Source organism: Indicator indicator, chromosome 14 (assembly GCF_027791375.1).
Source record: "Indicator indicator isolate 239-I01 chromosome 14, UM_Iind_1.1, whole genome shotgun sequence".
Lineage (NCBI taxonomy): Eukaryota > Metazoa > Chordata > Aves > Piciformes > Indicatoridae > Indicator > Indicator indicator.
In genome coordinates this window covers 22,844,327-22,866,182 of record NC_072023.1, presented here as the reverse complement: position 1 = coordinate 22,866,182, position 21,856 = coordinate 22,844,327, and the positions used below count along the sequence as shown (strand labels likewise).

The 21,856-nt window shown below is 43.4% G+C and overlaps 1 protein-coding gene across 1 annotated transcript in view; it reads left to right on the top strand.

Annotated features, from left to right (window-relative positions):
• The window catches only part of PTPRO (protein tyrosine phosphatase receptor type O), a 175,638-nt gene that overhangs the window by 125,043 nt on the left and 28,739 nt on the right, over positions 1-21,856 (top strand). The window contains exons 7-12 of the mRNA XM_054386736.1: positions 838-1,037; positions 3,713-3,833; positions 6,220-6,413; positions 10,995-11,106; positions 16,357-16,508; positions 20,464-20,584. Coding sequence (XP_054242711.1) covers positions 838-1,037; positions 3,713-3,833; positions 6,220-6,413; positions 10,995-11,106; positions 16,357-16,508; positions 20,464-20,584 — 900 coding nt within the window. The remainder of the gene's footprint in view (positions 1-837; positions 1,038-3,712; positions 3,834-6,219; positions 6,414-10,994; positions 11,107-16,356; positions 16,509-20,463; positions 20,585-21,856) is intronic.

Below are 21,856 nucleotides of genomic sequence, written 5' to 3'. Positions count from 1 at the left end.
GAAGGACCTCAGAGAACTGCTTGGAAGAGTCCAGCATAGAGCCACAAAAATGATGAAGGGAGTGGAACATCTTCCTTAGGAGGAGAGACTGAGGGAGCTGAGGCTCTTTAGCTTAAAGAGGAGGAGGTTGAGAGGTGACCACAGTCATATTTATAAATATGTGCAAGGTGAGTGTCAAGAGGCTGGAGCCAGGCTCTGCTGGGTGATGCCCAATGACAGCACAAGGGGCAATGGTGGAAGCTGAGCCATAGGAAGTTCCATGGAAACATGAAGAGAAATTTTTTCACTGGGCAACAGAACACTGGAACAGGCTGCCCAGGGGGGCTGTGGAGTCTCCTTCTCTGGAGATATTCAAAACCCACCTGGATGTGTTCCTGTGTGATCTTCTCTAGGTGCTCCTGCTCTGGCAGGGGGGTTGGACTGGATGATCTTTCAAGATCCCTTCCAGCCCCTAACATTCTGTGATTCTGTTAGTATGTGGAGAGGCCAAAAATTTTGTGTGCTTATCATTTAATTGTCTGTCGATGATCTGTACAATATTGAATATCACTACTTTTAAACATTGCTTTGGAGCAAATCTGGTGTTGCTGGGGGATGGTTCTGGTAAGCAATAGAGAGTATGCAGTCTGAATTTTCACACACTGATGTTTCATCATCAGGTGAAACAGCACCAACTAAAGGCTTATTCCCAGGGGCTGTCATCTTCACTGCCTGTGGAGATGGGCAACTGTCAGTCCAGCTTCTTTCACCAGTAGTAAACAATTCTGTCAAAGAAGGGTGTTTTAACTTATGTACCATGAGTGGTTTGCTTACATGCGTTTTTGGGACATCTCTCAGGCCCCACAGGAGAATGGATAGAAGAGCTCACTGAAAAGCCCCAGCACGTGGCCGTGACAGTGCTAAGCTCCACTACTGCCCTGACATCCTGGACAGCATCACAAGAGAGTGGTGGGAACAGCACCATCGTGTCTGTGGTCTCTCTGACCTGTCAAAAGCAAAAGGAAAGCCAAAGGCTTGAAAAGCATTACTGCACTGAGGTAAGGGGCAGAAGCTGCCTATTCTCCCAGGCAACCAGCAGCAGAACAAGGGGACACCAGTCTCAAGTTGTGCCAGGGGAGGTATAGGCTGGATGTTAGGAGGAAGTTCTTCACAGAGAGAGATTTGCCATTGGAATGTGCTGCCCAGGGAGGTGGTGGAGTCACCATCCCTGGAGATGTTCAAGAGAAGCCTGGATGAGGCACTTAGTGCCATGGTCTGGTTGATTGGTTAGGGCTGGGTGATAGGTTGGACTGGATGATCTTGGAGGTCTCTTCCAACCTGGTTTATTCTATGATTCTATGGAGCTTTTTCACATACATCCTGCTGTTTGGGATTGTCATGGCCCTGTAGGGCTCAGGGTTGGAGAGCACAGCAGCGGGTGCTGCTTTCTGCAATCTCAAGGGATACAGCTGATACACAGTGGAGGAGAGCACAGCACTGGGGAACTGAAGTGTGTAGCAAACCAGACTAGTGTTAAAATTGTATGTCTGTTGGACCAACTGTGGCCAGTCCTTCATTCTAGCTTGAATTATGTTGTACCCTTTGAGGTGTTTTTGTGGCAGTAAGCCAAACACTGCCATATTATAATTACACTTAGCCACATGATGTAATCCATTTGTATTAAGCAAAGTGCTCACATGCATGATTGTCATCAAACTACCATAAATTCTTTCCTAGATAGCCTGCATATGAATATAGAACCTGACTAAATTTCTGGAAGTTTAGAGGTGTACCACTAGTCAGCTTTCCTTTTCATCCATAGAACAAAGATGTCAGCAGTGGGAAGTAAATAGTAAGTCAGACCACCTGTGGTTTGGATCAACAACAATTCTTCAGGGCTGCCGTATGGGACATGTTTATAATGATCAAAGATCCTATACCCTCAAATATCTTAGGATGTTAGGGGTTGGAAGGGACCTTTGAAGATCATCAAGTCCAACCCCAAATATGGTAGTTTTCTTCTACTTGAAACCCTTAGTAAGTGCAACCCCATGTCACATCCTGTGGCTAAGACAAACCAGTTTCAATTAGAAAGAGTTTTTAGCCCATATCTCAGTTACCTTACCAAGATGCTGCTGAGGTCATTTTCTGAGCAGTGACACAACTTCTGTCTGGGTCTCTCAATGTGTGTGATGGAAGAGTCTGCAAAGGGCTGCAGTGCTGCCCTATGCACTCTCAGCTCACCCATGGGAGTGGAAGGAGATTGCTAAATCTCCTAGTAAATCTTTATCTCCAATGTTGTGATTAGCCCTGCAAGTTATTTAATAGAGACTGCATCCTTTAAAAATTACTTTAAAAATTAATCTTAATTGAAATATTTTTGAGTTTTATTCCCAGAATGGCTGTGAACTTGTACTTTTTGAAGTCTCCTTCCATGACCATTTGAGAATTGCTTTTCAGAACCAGTTTGTAACCTCATTCATTTAATTTCCTTCTATTTATTAAAAAAGCAGTAATTTAATCAGGAAGCAAAACAGTACAGCAGATGATTATAAACCACAGATCACAAGCATATGCATACATAATTAAAGTAAATATTACAGGATTCATCTACAAACTCAACAATAAGTATCAGTAAAAGTAAATACATATTTGTTGCAAGGAGGTAGAAAGGTCTAAATACAATTTCTTTCTGTTGCTACAAATATTTGTACCACCTCTAATCAAATTTTTTCAACTTATTGTACCTGGAATTATTAACAGCTGGTGGTTTGAATTCTCCTTGAGGAGCTGAAAAGGGCAAAATTCAGTGCAGAGTTATATTAAATTCTAATATTGTGCAGGATTTAGAAATTATTTAGCTTTCCAAAGCAGCTGTTAAAGTCAAACTCTGTTCCTCACTAGATCTACGCTGGCACTGATATATTCAAGTGCATTGTGGTAAACCATTAGTGGAAAAGTGGTTGTGACCAGACTGTGGAAGGGTTGTGAAGGAAATACCAGTAGGAAACATCAGCCTGCAGTTCTAGAATGGACACATGAGATCCTTTTCTTAAAACTGCTCCACACATTAGCTGTTTGCTGGTTTTTGGGGAGTTAAGACTTCTCCTATTGTACCAGACCAGGGATCTCTTGGTCAGCACTCTGCCTCCAGCTCTGACTGAAATCTGGTGTGGCAAAGCAGAAATTGTAATGGTGATGTTTCAAGTTGAAAAGAAAAATCACACTGTCCCTGACGTTTTGTAGTGCTGTGCAAGGCAGGTCAAAGGGAGTAATTCCTCTCTGATTTCTCCATGCAGTTACTTATCAGATGCATTCAGAAGACAGCCTTCCCATAACACTGCCTTCAGCTCACATAGCTGCAGATTAATCAGATGGCTGATGAAAAGCCTCAGGCTTTTATTGAAAACACACAGGCAAAATAATCCAGCCTGAGTATGAATAATATAGCCTGACTAGTTCAGTAAACTTTGATAGTAGGAAAGAGTGGGTCTGCAGTGTGACAGCTGACCTTACACAGCAAGGCAAGAGTGATTCTCTGTGTCAGATCATTCATCAGGTTAGTCCTGACCACTTCCACAGGTTTGCCGTCTGGTGCTGAATGAATGATGCTTTACCCAGTGATGCCAGTGTGTTCAGAATCATGCCTTTTGTAACTGGAGTAGCTTGAGTATAGTCTCAGTATTCTCTTCATTAACCAATGTTTCATATCTGGTGTGTTTACTCTTATTAGGTGAATTCAAGCAGCAGCCTCATTGAAAATCTTGTTCCTGGTGCCCAGTACCAAGTTGTGGTTTACTTACGGAAAGGACCACTGGTTGGACCACCTTCTGATCCTGTTACATTTTCCATTGGTAACCTCTGCACCTCCTCTTTGAGATGTGTTTTGTTTGGTTTTAAATATGTATGGTCCAGTTGTTAAGTCCTACTGCCCAGGAAGGAGCATCAAATTCTCATTTTAGTTAGTTCAAATGCAATGAACACTCGAGTGAGAATATTTTTCTCATGTTGTCTAGCCCATTCCTGAGGTGAGGAAAATACTCCTTCAGTGAAAGATAGATATTTCACATTGAAATGTTAAGCTACTATCAATCCATAGAGAGCAGTTATAGCCAGGATTCACACACAGAGTGCCCTGTGGAAAGAACAGTCTTCACCCTTGGACACCTAAATATATGTTTGTCCCTAGCAGTATTCATGGTCTGTCATTCAGGGTGGGGATCACCTCATTTAGGTGGAGCCAGCCTGAGCTGCAGGTGGTCCGTGGTGCACAGAGAGGTGTGGGCACTTCCTAGAGGTAATTGTTTCTCACTGTCTTGTGAAGTGTGTGAGACTCCTGTCAAAAGGCTTGCTGCAAATGTGCTTTAAGAATGCCATGTGGCCCCGTCTGAAGGCCACAGTGCTAAGAATAAAGAGAGCTACTTTGTCTCCTCACTGCTCTATGACCGTCACCATCCCTTCCTGCTTTGAGATTTGAAGAATATCTAAGACCAAGAGTAACATTTTCAAGAATATCTTTTCATCATCAACAAGTAGAGCAGCTGACACCATGCCTGTAATTCAGGTTTCCACCAGGCTCCTAAGTAGTCACTTAGGATAGAATTCAGTGGGTTTTTTGTTTCAGTATCATTTATTTTGTTAAGGTTACCACTTGAACAAAATGTGTTGAGAAGAGAAAGGGCAAAAGAAGGAGATTCAGTGTACAGAGTTACATTTGCAGAGGAATATTTAACCTGAGTCACCCAGCATCTCCTTTTGACAAATAGTCTGCCTTTGGGAGAGCAGATGGCTGAAAGTTAGAGATTTTCAGTATTCTGTTTCTCTCTGTGATGGGGAAAAGAAACTGACAGAGAAAAAACCCAAAGTTAACCTCTTAAGAATTCAGTCCTTAAAGGAAAGCAATGACCATGGTGAAAGCCTTTTCATTCTAGGCAGTCTCCCTATATATCTTCAGAAACTGGGTCTGAATCAAAACTTGAAAAGAGAGTATGATATATTGCAGAAAAAGGAGAAAGAGTAAGCAAATACATATATATATATATACACACACACACACTTTATTACTTAAATCTCTGTCATTGGACTATTTTGACAAATGCTTTTGGTTTTCTTTCTGACCTTAGTTGCTTCAGAAATCTGCAAAATTCTGTTTGAGAAGGATTCCACTTGAGAAAGTAAAATCCTGTATTTAGAAGCTAAATAACTTCCTTTATTTCCTTCCCTTTCTCCGTGGCCTAACAACCACAAAAAGTTTCTTTGCAAACTCAAAATGGCAACCAGTTTCTAAACAAAACATCTCATATGCTTCTTATCATAAAGGGGATTTATTTTTATGCAGTAAACCACCAGCTGGGTGAGTTTTCATTTCATAGGAGGATAGTAAATTTGTTATTAAAATAGTGCAACTGCACAACAAACTGTGAAATTATCAGTGGTGGGTAATGAGGAATGAAACTGAAGGAAAAATAAAATGCACCTTAAAAAGTATTCAGTTCTCCCTATGTTTGTCCTAAGCCTCACTTTCACCAAGTGAGTATTAACACTTCAGAGAAAGGAAAGAAAGGATGTGGTAAATGATTTATGAAGGGAAAGACAATCGTGTGCTAACACAGGCTGAAGTAATCTGGGTGCTGGTCCTGCCTCTGACCCAACATGTAGTAGCTGAGGCTCTGTAACCCTTGCAAATGTTAGCAAAGGACTTCTTTAAGTAGCCTCCGTTGAGTCATGAAGAATAATTGATTTCCAGGCAAGTAAGGGTTGCAGAAGTTGACCCTTAGGTGACATTTTTCAAATCACTTGACTCCTCTTACTCAGAGTCATCATCTGTAAGGCAAGAATAACAATGCATGGCAGAACCTTTAGATTCCTCAGGGATGGACCACTAGACATAAAAACTCTTGCTTTCACATGGCCTTCACCTTCCAAAGTGTTATGGATTTTGATGCTTTTGGTTTTGAGCAGCTTGAAATATCTCCTACAGATCCTGATTTTCAAAGTGGAATGGAGCCTTCCAAGCCCTCTCAATCTAAGCAGCCAACCCCAAGTAGCCTGTAATCACTTCTGAAAGAAGTCAACATAACGAAACAGAGAACAAATGCTGGGAAGATGGTGCTTGACTGCTTGGAACAAGGAAGCTCTTAAAGTCAGGAACAGACCAGAAATAGATAAGACTTGGTTAAGGAAAAGTATTGCTTTAAAGTGATAACACACGTGTTACTAACCACAGTTTCTGCTTTATAGTGCCCACTGGAATAAAGGATTTGACGCTTTACCCTTTGGGACCTACTGCTGTTGTTTTGAGCTGGAACAGACCTTTCCTTGGGGTGTTCAGGAAATATGTGGTAGAAATGTTTTACTTCAACCCAGCAACAATGACCTCTGAGTGGACAACCTACTATGAAATAGCAGCAACCGTCTCTTTAACTGCCTCTGTGGTAAAGTGACCATTACTGACTATTGCTTTCCCATGCCTGGGGTGCCCTGGCACCTTCTGACATTTTCCCAACCTTCCCCCCCTGCAGATGTATATATGCCTTTAAGCCTGGCATGTTTTTCCAGGCAAAGCAGAGAAACAAGTTCTTTACTGTGAGGAGCAAGTTCTTTACTATGAGGGTAGTGGAACACTGGAACAGGTTTCCCAGGGATGTGCTTGAGGCCCTGCTGTAGCGTGGTGGGCTGAAATTTCCCTCCCATGCTAACACCACCAGACTAGCTCAGTTCAGAAGCAAATGTAGCTGCATTTACAAAGCAAAAACTACAGTCTACAATGGGATGCAATTAATATATACAAAATATACAGTATTTACAATATTTACAGATATGTACAATTAACAGAAACAGCACAAAACCCTCCTAGCAAAAGCCAGGAGAGCTGCCCCCCTGCCTCCCCCTTCCCTGCCTTCCCCAGGCCCGCCTGGCAAAAGGAAGAAAGACAAGAAGCAGAGAGGTTGTTAGAACTTAGCTTTCAAGATCAGTATGCCAGTATGTTATCTCTGAAGCAAAGCCAGAAGAGAAATGCAGACAGCATTCTGCTAGACTGCCCAGCAGAAAAAAACCACCAGACAGACTCACAGACAGACTGAACTTTGTTTTGAGAACTGACTCTTAAACATTTCTATCTCCCTAATGGAACTGTTTAGAATAATCATCATTTTGCTTTCTTACATCCAATTGTGATTTATTTACATTCTTTTACTTTTCTGCTCAAACTCTGTGAAAAGAAATTAAAGGCACAGCCTTAAAACTACCACAGGCCCCTTCCCTGGAGATATTCAAGGTGAGGCTCAACGAGGCTCTGGGCAAACTGATCTAGTTGGGGATGTCCCTGCTGACTGCGGGGAGGTCGGACTGGATGAGCTTTGGAGGTCCCTTCTGGCCCAGACCATTCTGTGATTCTGTGATTCTATAACATGGCCAGGGTGCTAGAGGTGTTTTCTGTCCTAAAGGAAGGGAATGCCAGCTGAACTGTGCTAAATTTTAAACAGAGTGATGAGATAGAAGAGCCTCTTATTTTGTCAAAAGAAGTGGGCATGTTTAACAAGTTCAGAGGCAGCTTCAATTTGTGGCTCAGTTTGTCAGTCAATGCTTTACAAATTCCATCATCCTCTCAAGGGGTGTAGTCCAAAGCCTTATCTACATAATTGATATTGATAATATGGATTTGGGGCTTGTGGGCTAGTCTTGCAGTGTGCCATCTGGGAGGCTTAGCTGCAGAGATGTTCTTGTGAAAACAGCCTTCGTGTTTCTGAAGCTACAAAGACTTATGCCAGGATTTCAGCTGGGTGGAGACTGGTGTCTAGAAGAAAACACACATATACATGTAGGCACATGCATCTCTGGAGAAATAAAGTGAAATTTTCCTCTTCTTTTCCATTATTCTTGGAGAAGACGAGCAGAATCTATGTGGACGTCACTGCAGCACAAGACAGAAAGCAATTTTAGCTGAAATGAGTTGTTCAGAAAGTTATGAGTATGCAAAAAGGATGGCAATAACTTTTGTTGCTTGTGAGAGCCCCGGTGATTTACTGTAATGGATTTGCATAATAGCATTTGTGGAGTCATTTTGGCTCCAGCTGCTTAACTGTAATTGGGTACATGACTGTAAATCCAGAGGGTAAACCTCTAGGGAAATTAAAAACAAAAATAACTTAACAGATGAGTAATTAATGTCTTGCAATCATGACTCAGCACAATTAGATTAATACCTGAGTGACCTGAGTCATCTTAGAAGTCATGCCATCTTCCAGACTTAATGGGGTTCATTAGAAAGTGAGAAGATATTGTCCCTTACAGTTGTGAATCCTGTTCAAGGAAGACAGACTGGAATTCCTTTGTCTGAATTTCAGTCTGAAATGAGACAGTGAGCATTTCTTCCAAGTAAGCCTGCTAGATCTGGCTCTGGGCAACCTGATCTAGTGGAGCAGGCAGTGTGAGCTTGCAGCCCAGAAGACAAATCACATCCTGGGCTGCATCAAAAGTAGCATTGCTAGGAGATCCAGAGAGGTGATTCTGCCACTTTGCTCTGCAGGTGAGACCTCACCTGGAGTACTGCATCTAGGTCTGGAGCCCTCAACATAGGAAGGACATGGACCTGACAGAGCAGGTCCAGAGGAGAGCCATGAGAATGATCAGGGGGTTGGAGCACCTCTGCTATGAGGACAGGCTGAGGGAGCTGGGGGTGTTCAGCCTGGAGAAGAGAAGGCTCTGGGGGCACCTAATAGCAACCTTCCAGTACCTGAAGAGGGTTACAGGAAAGATGGAGAGAGACTGTTTGCAAAGGCCTGCAGTGACAGGATGAGGGGCAATGGCTTCAAACTAGAGAAGAGCAGATTTAGATTGGATGTTAGGAACAGGTTCTTTACTATGAGAGTGGTGGAACACTGGAACAGGTTGCCCAGGGAGGAGGTTGGGGCCTCTTCCCTGGAGATATTCAAGGTGAGGCTCAACAAGGCCCTGGGCAGCCTGATCTAGTTGGAGATGTCCCTGCTGACTGCAGGGAGGTCAGACTGGATGACCTTTGGTGGTCTCTTCTGGCCCAGACCAATCTATGATTCTGTGAAAGTGTCCCTGCCCATGGCAGGGGGGTTGGAACTAGATGATCCTTGAGGTCCCTTCCAACCCTGACAATTATTCGGTGAATTTGAAAAAGAATGTGTCCCAGTTCTTCTGTTCTGGCATTTAACATACTGGTACCTATTGGTGAACACTTGTCTGGGTTCTCTAGTGGTGCTCCAGAACCCTACCATGTCTCACAAATTTCCCTATGCTCTACTGCAATCTCTGAGTGGTGTATTCTGAAGGAACAGGGAGAGGCACAGTGAAAAGGCAGGGGAATCAAAATTCAAGCTACCTGACAGTTTAGATCAAAAACTATTTCCTGAAGCATTACCACTGAGCAAGAACCTTTGGAACTGAATTGCCTCTTTCACTTTGTATAGTTCCTTTATTGATTTTGTGCTCTGCACCTTATTAAAATTGTCAAAGAACAGTTGGTGCCTTCAATATTACACCAGGGGCATGTTAGAAGACGTCCAAACATCTTCAAGATTTTGATGTTAATTGGATGCAACATTTTTCTGAAAGTTATAAAGAGAATAGTCCACAAACTCAATATTTGGATTACTTTGTGGTATCTCACCCAAACACACACACAAAAGGTCACTGCAAGGAGCAGAGATCTGTAAAAACAGCAAAGTCTAATTTGTTGAAAGCTAACCACTCTTTCCAATTTCCTTTTATTTTGAATTTTTTTATTATCATGAAGCTTTTAATTTATACATAGAATTAAATATTTGAAGTGTTTCATGCTGTCAGTGTATTTCAACTTAAATATCACACATGACAATATAAAATATCTTGCATTTTGTCCTTCATTTAGATCTCATTTTTATTTATATATCATTTGTGTCTCATAAGTCATTTATGTTTCATTCAGATTTCATTTATAATAAATGATACTACAAAGTGAAAAGATCAGTCTTTTGAAGTGACAATATCTGAGTCAAACCCCATTGCTTCTAATTTAAAACCTATTTAATGGAAATCTTTAAACCCTATTTAATCCAAAATAGAGAAGCCTACATTTTCCATTTTGCCTTCATCAAATCCGAATTTTGTTATGGAAGACCACTGCTGCCCCAGAAATCAACGAGAAGTTCCTGTCACAGGTAGGATTTGGGGCCACATTCCCATGGCCGAGCAGCAGAGTGTCACAATTGCTTTCACTCCCACTGCACAGACTTTTTATTAAATCCAGATGCCAAATGTCACAGAATCATAGAATTGTCAGGGTTGGAAGGGACCATGCTGCTGTAGGGTAGTGAGATGTTTAACCTGAAGCAAAACAGCAGCCCTTGGACATAGATTGAGAAGCGTATGAAACAGTGGTGGAGCACTGCAGTGCAGGAATGTATGCAGCCAGCAGTGTATCATGGAATTGTCAGGGTTAGAAGGGACCTCAAAGATCAGCCAGTTCCAAGCCCCCTGCCATGGGCAGGGACACCTCACACTACAGCAGGTTGCTCACAGCCACATCCAGCCTGGCTTCAAAAACCTCCAGGCATGAGGCTTCCACCACCTCCTTGGGCAACCTGTTCCAGTGTCTCACCACCCTCACGGGGAAGAACTTCTTCCTAACATCCAATAGGAATCTACCCATTTCTAGTTTTGCTCCATTCCCCTTAGTCCTATCACTACCTGACAGCCTAAAAAGTTGATCCCCAGCTTTCTTGTAGTCCTCCTTGACCCTGGAAGGCCACAATAAGGTCTCCTTTGGAGCCCTCTCCTCTCCAGACTGAATAGCCCCAAATCTCTCAGCCTGTCCTCGCAAGGAGAGGTGCTCCAGCCCTCTGATCATCCTCACGGCCCTATGCTAGAGGTTTCCAGTGGAGTAAGGAACAGAAGCTCAGCAAAATTACTATGGGAAGTAGCTTTATGAATACTGTTGTAGTTTGCAAGTCACACCTCACGATGGTGAATTTTCTCCTGAAGTGCTGTCTGTGTTTTGTCACTTTCAGAGAATAGCTAACCTGCTGCCTGCGTGGTATTACAATTTCCGGGTCACCATGGTGACTTGGGGGGACCCAGAGCTGAGCTGCTGTGACAGCTCCACCATCAGCTTCATAACAGGTGAGGACTCATCTGAAAAGACTGGAAGTGTTCTTGGGAGCAGAAGTGTTGAGAAAGTCTGACTTTGGGTGTTGTGTTTCACCTGCAGAGCCCTGTAAGCTGGGATATTTAACAGCTAACTAGGATGGGGTTGTGGTTTTGGGTTTGGGGGGTTTGTTTTGGTTTGGTCTTTTTTAAGGCAATCTCTGGGGACTGTTCTACATGATTAGAGGTAATTTTCCTATGCAAAGCACAGTGCTTGACTACTCTATTCCAGTTCTCCATCAGCTGAATGTGTAGCTCCAGTGAGAGCCAGTGATCCTCCTCCTCTTTTACTATACCATATGTTTTGCACATTGAGAAGGTTCTGAGTAAATAAGTAATCAGAATTCATAGGTTTGCAATATTATGAAATATTTTTCTATACATTTGCAGTATTTCCAAACGCTTTTTCCTCCTCTGTTCTCCTCCCAGTACACCACAGGTCAGACCATCCGTTATGTGGCACTTTAGTTATGCACGCCCAGGCAGACCAAGGCAGGTAGCAGAGAATCATAGAATCATAGCATGTTTGGGGCTGGAAGGACCTTCACAGGTCATCTAGTCCCAACTGCTCTGCAGTAAGCTTGGACATTGTTAACTAGCTCAGGTTGCTCACAGCCCTCTTTCACCTGGCCCTGAATGTTTCCAGGGACAGGGCTTCTGCTACCTTGCTGAGCAACCTGCTCCAGTGTTTTACCATCCTCACTGTTAAAGAAAGTCTTTTTTGTATCTAGTCTAAATCTACCCTCTTTTAGTTTAAAACCATTAGCCCTTGTCTTATTGCAGGAGACCCTGCTAAAATGATTGTCCCCATCTTTCTTGTAGGCCTCCTGTGGAAGGAGGAAGGTCTATTTAAAGGCTACAGTAAGGTCTCCTTGGAGGCTCTTCTTCTTGAGGCTGAACAATCCCAATTCTCTCAGCCTGTCCTTATAGGAGAGGTGTTCCTTTCCTCTGATCACGTTTTTCGCCCTCCTCTGGACCCACTCCGTCAGGTCCATGTCTTTCCTGTGCTGAGGACCACAGAGCTGCATGCAGTACTCCAGGTGAGGTCAGGAAGAAACTGAATAAGAAGCATTTTCAATTATGCTTAATATAATGTCCATGCTCAACAGAGCCCCAAGAGAAAAATCGTTGGTGGGTACCTTGTAGCTCCACTGAAGTTATCAGAAACCCTCCAGTCCTGAGATACCTAATTCCAAGCTATACTGCCAACAAATTCTGGCACTTCTCCAGTGTATCAGAAACTCATAGCACCCACCAGGGCCCCATGAAGGAATATTCATTGTCCTTTGGCATCAATCAACTTTTCTATTGTACTATAAGAAAGCAATTTTCCAGCTGGTTGGTTGCTATATGATGGCAGAAATGTCTTTTCAAATTGCTTTGGGTACTAAGTTCAGATCCCCAGTGCAGGGGGCCTCACACTTCAATATTGTGTCTCCAGACACCTGCAGCAGGAATTTGGGAGATTACCTTTATTCCAAAATATAAACCATTGTCAGGATCAGTATGGGGAGGTCCTGGACTGACACTGCTACTAGATGTAAAATGGTTCAACTTCTTGACTAGGAGATGCTGACAAATCAGAACTGACTGAATCTCTCAGATAATTTCATCCCCTTGTGACCTCTTCAAAAAGGTCATCTGGTCTTAAGTAAAATATCCAACAGGAAAGTTGTACCAATGCTTCATTCCTCCTATTATCAAAGGCTTATCCTTTGCTTCTGATCTGAATTTTGCTAATTTTAATACCTTGTCCAAAATTCTTTTTTGCACTATTCTCTTATTGACTGAAGAGACACAAAGTTTTTTTTTTTTCCTTTCCATACAGAACTTGTTCAAATCTCTTCTGCTGATAAATTGCTTCCATTGAACTCTTCAGGTGCTCTCACAGCAAAGCAGTTCCTCATATTATTTTCCCCCCTCTCAGCCTCTCTAATTTTTACTGCCTTTACCCAAAGTATGTGAAAACTGAAAGTGTAATACTCCTGAATACTCCTAGAGAGTCAAAATCAGCTCCCTATTCAATGTATCTCCTAGACGGTTGCATTTGCTATGGCATCACACTGGAGCTCTGCGTTGATTTGCTTCTATTCTGTGGCTTCTGACTCCTTCCTACTGTAGCTGCTTTCTAGAATATGTCATTTGGGAAATGTTGTCTGCATGTCTTTTTCCTAAATATTCAACTTTGCACCTGGCACATGGAAATATGTTTTGTTTGAACAGGCCTGGCACAGGGGCCAATAATTCAAACCAGAGCCCTGTCCAGATCATCCACTCCTCTCCCAGTTGCCACATTACTTGCATGGTTCATCAGTGGTGATTTTACTTTCAGAGCATTGATGAAAATGTTGAACAGCAGTGAGCCAGATCACAGCATTTGAAAGGTAGAGTGCTGACAAAAGAAATCTGATTTGATCAAACAACAAATGCTTATAAATAGATGGTCACTGCTGAAAGTGACCTTAAATACACTCCTGTTAGCTGCCTTGCCTTATTGCTTCCAATCTCTTCAGCTTGGTCCAGGGACTGCTCTCAGACTAACCTGAGAGAAAGTGGGGTGCCAGTTTTCCATGTCTACAGGTTTTAAATGTTTTTCTGAATTAGCTGCTGCCATTTCACTCTTTTCAAGTTAGCAGGGGACTGCAGAGTTCTTTATCACCCCCAGCCTCTTTCTTTGCAAAGAGTAAACAGATGAGTTTATGGAGCACTTGCTCCCTTTGTGCATCATTCTGAGCAATGCTACCTCCACTGCACAGGCTGTCAGGAATTAAAACAGACAACAAACAAACAAATACTGAAAAAAAAGGAAAGAAAAACTGCTTTTGGCAGGAGGGTTGGACTCGATCTCTGGAGGTCCTTTCCAACCTCTAAGGTTCTATGAAAATAGCTCTAAATTTTAAAATACTAGAAAGAAAGTTTTGTAGACTTCTTGACAAGTACACCATCTGTCCTTTTTGCTGTATATAACTGGAAAGCTAACATCTAAACCTGGAACATAAGTTTGTTGGTTTTTTTAAGCAGAGCAAAGGGAGTTTGAGACCACACCTTGAAGCAAGCTCGGAGCAGACAAACCATTTCCCTAATGCTTGTGCGGGTTCTCTGGCTAGGCTGGGACTTAACCTGAACTGCAGTACTTGGAATAAAAAGGGTATTAGAAGAAGATATATAGCTAACTCTCTCCCAAAACAACTGGTCAGGTGTCCTCAGGAGAATGGGGGGGGCAGACTTGGGGGATCCCAGAGGCTTATCAGAAAGAGAATTTGTTCTTCCAGGTTCCTGAAGTAACTGTTGCATGCTGCTGTTTTAATGCAGGGAGAGACTGTGGCTCTGTCAGTGTTACTGTGGTGACCAATGAGTTTTTAATGGCACCTGCTGTAAATAGTTGGATGTAAAGTAAGCACGAGTGAGGACACTTAGGACCACCAGCATTTTCTTTTGGTTTTTTGCTTTGGAAAGCAAAAAAGAGTAAGAAAGGGAAACTGTCAGTGCTGGGGAGAGCCACCACGCCAGCTGTCTGTTGGTCCCACAGATGCTTTCAGCTGTCACTTTGGGCCAGGTCAGTAATGGGATGCAATTTCCTAGAGCCTCTCCCTGCTACTCAGTTCCCAGTGGAACGTGGTGCAAAGGGAATTGATCTCACAAGCCATGGTCCTAAGATGTAAAGGATGTCAGCAATATTTAGATATAGGAGGAAATTGTTATTAGTGTACAAGATTCGTGTCAGTTGTGACCTTAAATTGTAAGGAATACATCTTGAGCAGGGGACCTCTAGGAATTGAAAGTGTTACTGCAAAGATTTTATACTAAATAAGGTTGGTTCCTCTCAACAGCATGGAAGGACACTTTCCAGATTAATTGGAGAGAAGAGTTTTGGTAGAAGTTTCTCAATGGCTCTAAACTGTCTGTGCATTGTGTTTGCTGCCTTCCTCAGCAGTCACTTCAGTAAATCTGTCGTTTAATGAACGTCTCGGTTCCAAAGTCTTCTGGAAAGGCCTTCATGAAAGCAGCAGTGACATCTTGTGGCCCTTTCAGAGGGGCCCGGGCTCAGAGGCTGTCCTGGGCTTTCACCTGGGCTGCCGGCACCCGCAGCTGTTTGGCGGCCAGGGCTATAGGAGGCAGCGCGGTGGAAGAGCTCCCTCTGAGCAGCTGCATCTGAGCTGCCTTTGCTCGAACGTGCTGGGCTTAGCGGGACCTGTGCTGAGGAAGCTCTCTCTGTGTCCTTTTCCCCTGGTGGTGCTCCTAAAGAACCTGCCGAGCACACAGATTCACACGCTTCCCTGCTTTATCCATTGGATATTCCCTTGGATATTCCTTTGAGAGGGAGTTGTGATCCTTCCTGATCGAGTACCTTTGCTTTTGGGGTCTGCTCAGTTTTAACTCCTGACTGGGGAGCTGCATCTCTGAATTAGGAAATCAAGGTAAACTGACCAGCTGTAGTTCCTCCACAATTAAGAGACACCTCCAGGAGGTAATTGTCATCTGAAATACCTATTTTACAAGCAGATGAGCTGCTTTCTTGGGCTGCACAGGGAGCCAAGGCAGTTCCAGGACAAGACAGGCCATCAAATGGCCTGACGAGGCTGTGGTGGGGTCAGTTTAAGCTGTGCAGCACAAGGACAGCACTGGGCAGGAGCTGTGTGTGTTGTGCAGAGAAGGGAAAACAGCTGCTTTACCTGATACCTAATGATGTAGCTACCATGTGCCTGCAGACTAGACCTTTGGTGCTTAGATGGCTGTCAGCTGCTGGCTGCCTTCCCTGTCAGCAGGACTTTCACCCTGGGAGCACAGGGAGCAAAAAGATGTTCTTTGGGCAGCTGCAGGTCTGGGGCTTCTCCTGCCAGGAAGATGCTAGCTCAGTGAAGAGAAGATTCTTTTTTTTTTCCTGTGGAACTATCCAAATCAGTCAGTGTGACAGTTCATAGCTTCATGATTACTGAGCAGGGGGAGGTGTTGTTTGGTGGGTGGTTTGGTTTGGTTTTGGTTTGGGGTTTTTTTAAATGAAAGATTGTAAACAGGAATATATTTTAGTTCTAAATGTCTCCCTGGTTAAATGCTGGGGTTTGTTTCTGTCAGCTAGTGCTGAGTTGCAGATACTTTTACTAATATGCTTCTGCTCTCTCTTTAACACACTCCTCCTAACAGCATCCTTCGGCAGAAGTTTGTTATTGGATTTGGTAATCAGCTGTATTAAGGCCTGTCTGTAACATGCTTGCCTTCTTCCTTCAGCACCAGTGGCACCTGAGATTACCTCCGTAGAATATTACAACCACCTTTTGTACATCACCTGGACTTATGGAGGAGATGGTACTGACCTTTCTCATTCCAGGATGCTGCATTGGATGGTTGTTGCAGAAGGAAAGAAAAAAATCAAGAAGAGTGTAAGTATGAGGGAGGAAAGTATCACTCATTTCTTTGTTGTTTTTTTTGGTTTGGATTGGTTTTTTTTTCTCGGTTTGTTGTTATTTTTGTGTTTGTTTTTTTTTTCTGGGTTGCTAACTGTGTACTACAAAGTCTCAGCAAGCTGATTAAATGTGGTAGTAGCCTGCTCAGGGTTAAAGGTATTTCATAGTTCTAGCCTGCTCTTCCAAAGACTCCAGCTCTCAAAACAAGCAGTGGAGGAATTGCTTCTATGGTGATCCAGGGCAGGTGTTTCTAAGTTAGGAAAGAATTTTAAAATAGCTTATAAACAGATTTGGAGTTTTGAATTTCTATGTATTAATAACCAGTCCACACTACTGGCTGAGGTGTATTTTTAGTTCATTGAGGACAGGTACTCTCACTTCCCATTTGGGGACTCTGTCAAACAGACATCCTCATATGTTATGTGTTTTTCATTTTCTGCTTGAATAGAGGTTCCTCTAACCTCTGGGCTGAGGGTTTCACCCAGGAACATGTGCACTTCTTAGAAAACTTGACAGCTGTGTTCTTGGCACATCCTTTGGAACCGTTTGAGCATATTTAAAAATCACTTTGAAAAAGTAATCTGGGGTTTCCAGTTACAGATTAAAGTCATGCTGCTGTAGGGTAGTGAGATGTTTAACCTGAAGCAAAAGAGCAGCCCTTGGACACAGAGTGAGAAGTGTATGAAACAGTGGTGGAGCACTGCAGCACAGGAATGTATGCAGCCAGTAGTTTATCATAGAATTGCTAGGGTTAGAAGGGACCTCAAGGATCATCCAGTTCCAACCCCCCTGCCATAGGCAGGGACACCTCACACTAGATCAGGTTGCTCAGAGCCACATCCAGCCTGGCCTTAAAAACCTCCAGGGATGAGGCTTCCACCACCTCCCTGGGTAACCTGTTCCAGTGTCTCACCACCCTCATGGGGAAGAATACTAACATCCAATCTGAATCTACCCATTTCTAGTTTTGTTCTATTCCCCCCAGTCCTATCACTCCCTGACACCCTAAAAAGTCCCTCCCCAGCTTTCTTGTAGCCCACTTCAGATACTGGAAGGCCACAAGAAGGTCACCTCAGAGCCTTCTCTTCTCCAGACTGAACAACCCCAATTCTCTCAGCCTGTCCCAACAGGAGAGGTGCTCCAGCCCTCTGATCATCCTCATGGCCCTTCTCTGAACACATTCCAGCACTTCCAGTGTAGCTTCATATAGCCTCTAGCCGGTGTCTTTGACACCCACACTGACCTTTTCCATTGGTGACAGGGAGAAAGGGTCTGGTTTTATTCAAGGGAAAGGCTTCCCTTCTATATCTGAAGGCTCAGCAAATGCTAAATTTGAGGTTTATTTTCAGCATAACCACAACTTGATCAGCAGTTGTCATTTGAATTTAACTAGAGCATCCTGGCTTTCATTGGATTCCCACTGGCTGCAAGAGTGTACCCATCTGGAGCTTGTTCCACCATGAATCTACTTATCATGATTAGTAGAACTGTTCAAAAACATGACATTTTTGAGCAGCAGGAACTTCCAATATTTGGATCTTTATTTCAAATGAGGAAGAAAAAAATCTACATTTTATTTTTTTTCCTGCAAATAGAATATTCTTAACATTTGAATTCTAAAGCAGAAAAAAATTGTGCTGTATGTAGTGTTCCTCTCCTCTCTTCCTTTAAAAAGTTGTGTTGTCTGTAAGCTTATAAAAATAAGCTTCCAGGAAAAATATGATTTCTGCATCACTCAGCATCATTGAATATGAAAATCTTAGATTAAATACATATAAAATTCACATTGAAGTTGGAATTAAATTTGAAAAAATATTGACTATATCATTTTAGATTGAAGAGATTAAAAGTAGACGGTAGCTAGAATAGAGTATATCTGCAAATAAACTTTCAGAGCTTTAGGAATGCCTTTTGAAATGTTTGTCCTTATATTATTATCAGGACAAGGGAACTCAGAAAGTATTCTCTAGGAAATTTCTGTAGCAGACTATTTCTGGCTAACTTTTATGGTTCTGCTTTTATTTGTAGTCATGGGCACATGCTTGCTGGCATCAGCTGTACCTGTTCTCCTAAGCTCACTTTCCAAAATGCTTTCTTTTCAAAGTCATACCAAATTCACAGGATCACAGTACATTACAGGTTGGAAGGGACCTCCAGAGATCATCCAGTCCAACTCCCCTGCCAAAAGCAGTATCACCCAGGATAGTCTGCACAGGAATGCACCCAGGTGGGTTTGGAAAGTCTCCAGAGAAGGAGACTCTACAACCTCTCCGGGCAGCCTGTTCCAGTACTCTGTCACCCTCACTGTAAAGAAGTTTCTCCTCATGGTGAAACCTTCTGTGTTCAAGTTTGTATCCATTGTTCTTTGTCTTATTATTGTGCACCACTGAAAAGAGCCTGGCCCCCTCGCCTTGACACCCACCCCTCAGCTATTGATAGACATTGATCAGATCCCCTCTCAGCCTTCTCTTCTCCAGACTAAACAGCCCCAGGGCTCTCAGTCTCTCTTCACAGGGGAGATGCTCAAGTCCCCTAAGTGTCCTCATGGCTCTTCATTGGACTCTCTCTAGCAGGTCTCTGTCTCTCTTGAACTGGAGAGCCCAAAACTGGATACAGTATTCCAGGTGTGGTCTCAGCAGGGCAGAGAAGAGGGAGAGAAGAACCTCCCTAGACCTGCTGACCACACTTTTCTTGCTGCACCCCAGGATCCCATTGGCTCTCCTGGCCACAAGGGCACTTGCTGTCCACCAGGACTCCAAGGTCTTTCTCCATGGAGCTGCTTTCCAGCAGGGCAGCCCCTAATCTCTTTATCTAATTTGAGATTGTTTCTATGGTTGTTTTTCTTGTGGGACTATTAAAATAAATAGGTAACACAATCAGGCAATGATAACCTTTTCTTCCTGCTATTTGTGTGTTTCCCAAGTGTGATGGTCAGTGTTTAGGCCAGTAATGAAAGTAATGTGCAAAGTCCTGTTAGTCTTTATTCAGAGTTGTCTATTTGCCTTGGAACTGACAGCTTCAGCCTGGAAATTGAGTGCTTGTGATTTGTAGATAGTCTACAAGTGCTCTGCAAACAGTCTGTTGCGGTATTTGAGTTCTGCCTGCCTCTCTATGACCTGGGTGAAGTGGGAAGCTTCCACACCCTTAAAGTAACAGGAATAAGTGCTTCATGGTCTTTAGAAGCTCAGCTCAGTTGAAGTAAGGCCCTGAGATCTATTGCCAAGGCAACAAGTCTCCAGGTGGGTTTAATTTGCAGGTTCTTAGGCTGTATAAGGTCTTTCCTACAAGCATCTTCTGTACTCTTCTTAGAGATACCACAGAATCAACCAGGTTGGAAGAGACCTCCAAGATCATGAAGTCCAACCAGTCACCCTACCCTATCTAATCAACTAGACCATGACACTAAGTGCTTCATCCAGTCTCTTCTTAAACACCTCCAGGGGCTTTGACCCCATCTCCTCCCTGGGCATCCCATTCCACTGGGCAATCTCTCTTTCTGCGAAGAACTTCTTTCTACATGAAGCCTAAACTCCCCTCTGTGCAGCTTGAGACTGTGTCCTCTAAATCTGGCCAGATCGAAATGCCTCTAAAATTGCAATGGACTCACTAGCATGTTGCACAACTTTAAAAAAATCAAGGTGAAGAGTACTCTCATTGGTGTGAGGGAGATTTTTCTTTTCTTTTTAAATCTTCCCTGGCCATTAAGAAAGCAGAGCCTGAGGTTGTCTCTTTCTTGCATTGTGATACTCTGCTGACCGTTTGGTTTTCTGCAGCTGGTGTCAGCAGGAACCAGTTCGTGTAACGAGTCTAGAGTAAGTGGAAGACATCTGCTGTGATGTCTTTGGTAGTATATCAAATGGCCAGATTAATTTTACAAGGAGCATGTATGGTTTGTGTCCTATTTATCAGTTGGTGTCTGTAATTATTGCAGGTAACACGCAATGTGATGACTGCAGTGCTGAGTTTGCCTCCGGGGGACATTTACAACCTCTCGGTGACTGCTTGTACTGAAAGAGGCAGCAACACTTCCCTGCTCCAGCTTGTGAAACTGGGTAAGAAGTGATTGTCTGTAAATTGCCAACTGGCTTTCCTGAAGTCCAGGAAAACAACATGCCTTTCCCTCATCCTCCAAGCAGGTCACCTTCTCATAGAAGGAGATGAGGTTCATTAAGCAGGACCTGCCCATCATGAACTCATGGTGACATGGCCTAATGTCCTGGTTGTCCCATAAATGGGGTATTATGGCACTCAAGAAAATTTGTTCCTTGACTTTCCCTGGCCCAAAGGTCAGACTGATGGGTCTGTAGTTCCCAGGATTCTCCTTCCCACCCTTGTAGATGGGCATAGCATTTGGTAATCTCTAGTCTGTTGGGACCTCCCAGTTAGCCAGTACTGCTGATGAATCATGGAGACTGGCTTGGTGAACACATCCACCAAATTCTTCAGCACTCTTGGGTGTAACCCATCTGGCCCCACAGACTTGTGTGTGTCTATGTGGTTCAGCAGGTCACTCACCATTTCCTCTTGGATTATGGAGGTCTCCTTCTGTTCCCCATCCCTGTTTCCCAGCTCAAGGAGCTGGCTACCCAGCAAACAACCAGTCCAGCTGTTAAAGGCTGAGGCAAAGGCATTAACTACCTCAGCCTTCTCCTCCTCCTTAGTCACTATGTTTCCCCCTGAATCCAATAAAGGCTGAAGATTCTCCCTAGTCCTTCTTTTGTTGTTAATACAGGAGCATATTTATTAGCTTCTATGGCAATAGCTAGGATGAGTTCTAGTTGGGCTTTGGACCTTCTGATTTTCTCCCTGCATAACTTCCTTTTGACCTTGTAGCCCTCCTGAGTGGCCCATCCCCTTTTCCCTAAAGGGGGGACATAAACTCTTCTTTTGTCCCTGAGTTCAGCCAAAGCTCTCCCCTCAGCCAGGCCTTCCTACCCACCAGGCCATCATTTGGGACATTGGGACAGCCTGTTCCTGTGTTTTTAAGACTACATTCTTGAAAAGTGCCCAGCCTTCCTCAACTCCTTTGTCCTTCAGGATGGCCTCCCAAGGGTACTGCCAATCAGTCTCCTGAACATGCCAAAGTCTGCCCTTTGGAATTCCAAAGTGACCATTCTGCTAACCCCCTTCTTACTTCTCTGGGAATGAAAAGCTCTAATATTTCATGATCACTAAGACCAAGACAGCCTCCAGCTGGTACATCTCCTACAAGTCCTTCTCTGTTAACAATCAGCAGGTTCAGGAGGGCACCTTCTCCAGTTGGCTCTTTCACCAGCTGTGTGTGGAAGATAACTTCCACAGATTCCAGCAACCTTTGGGACTGT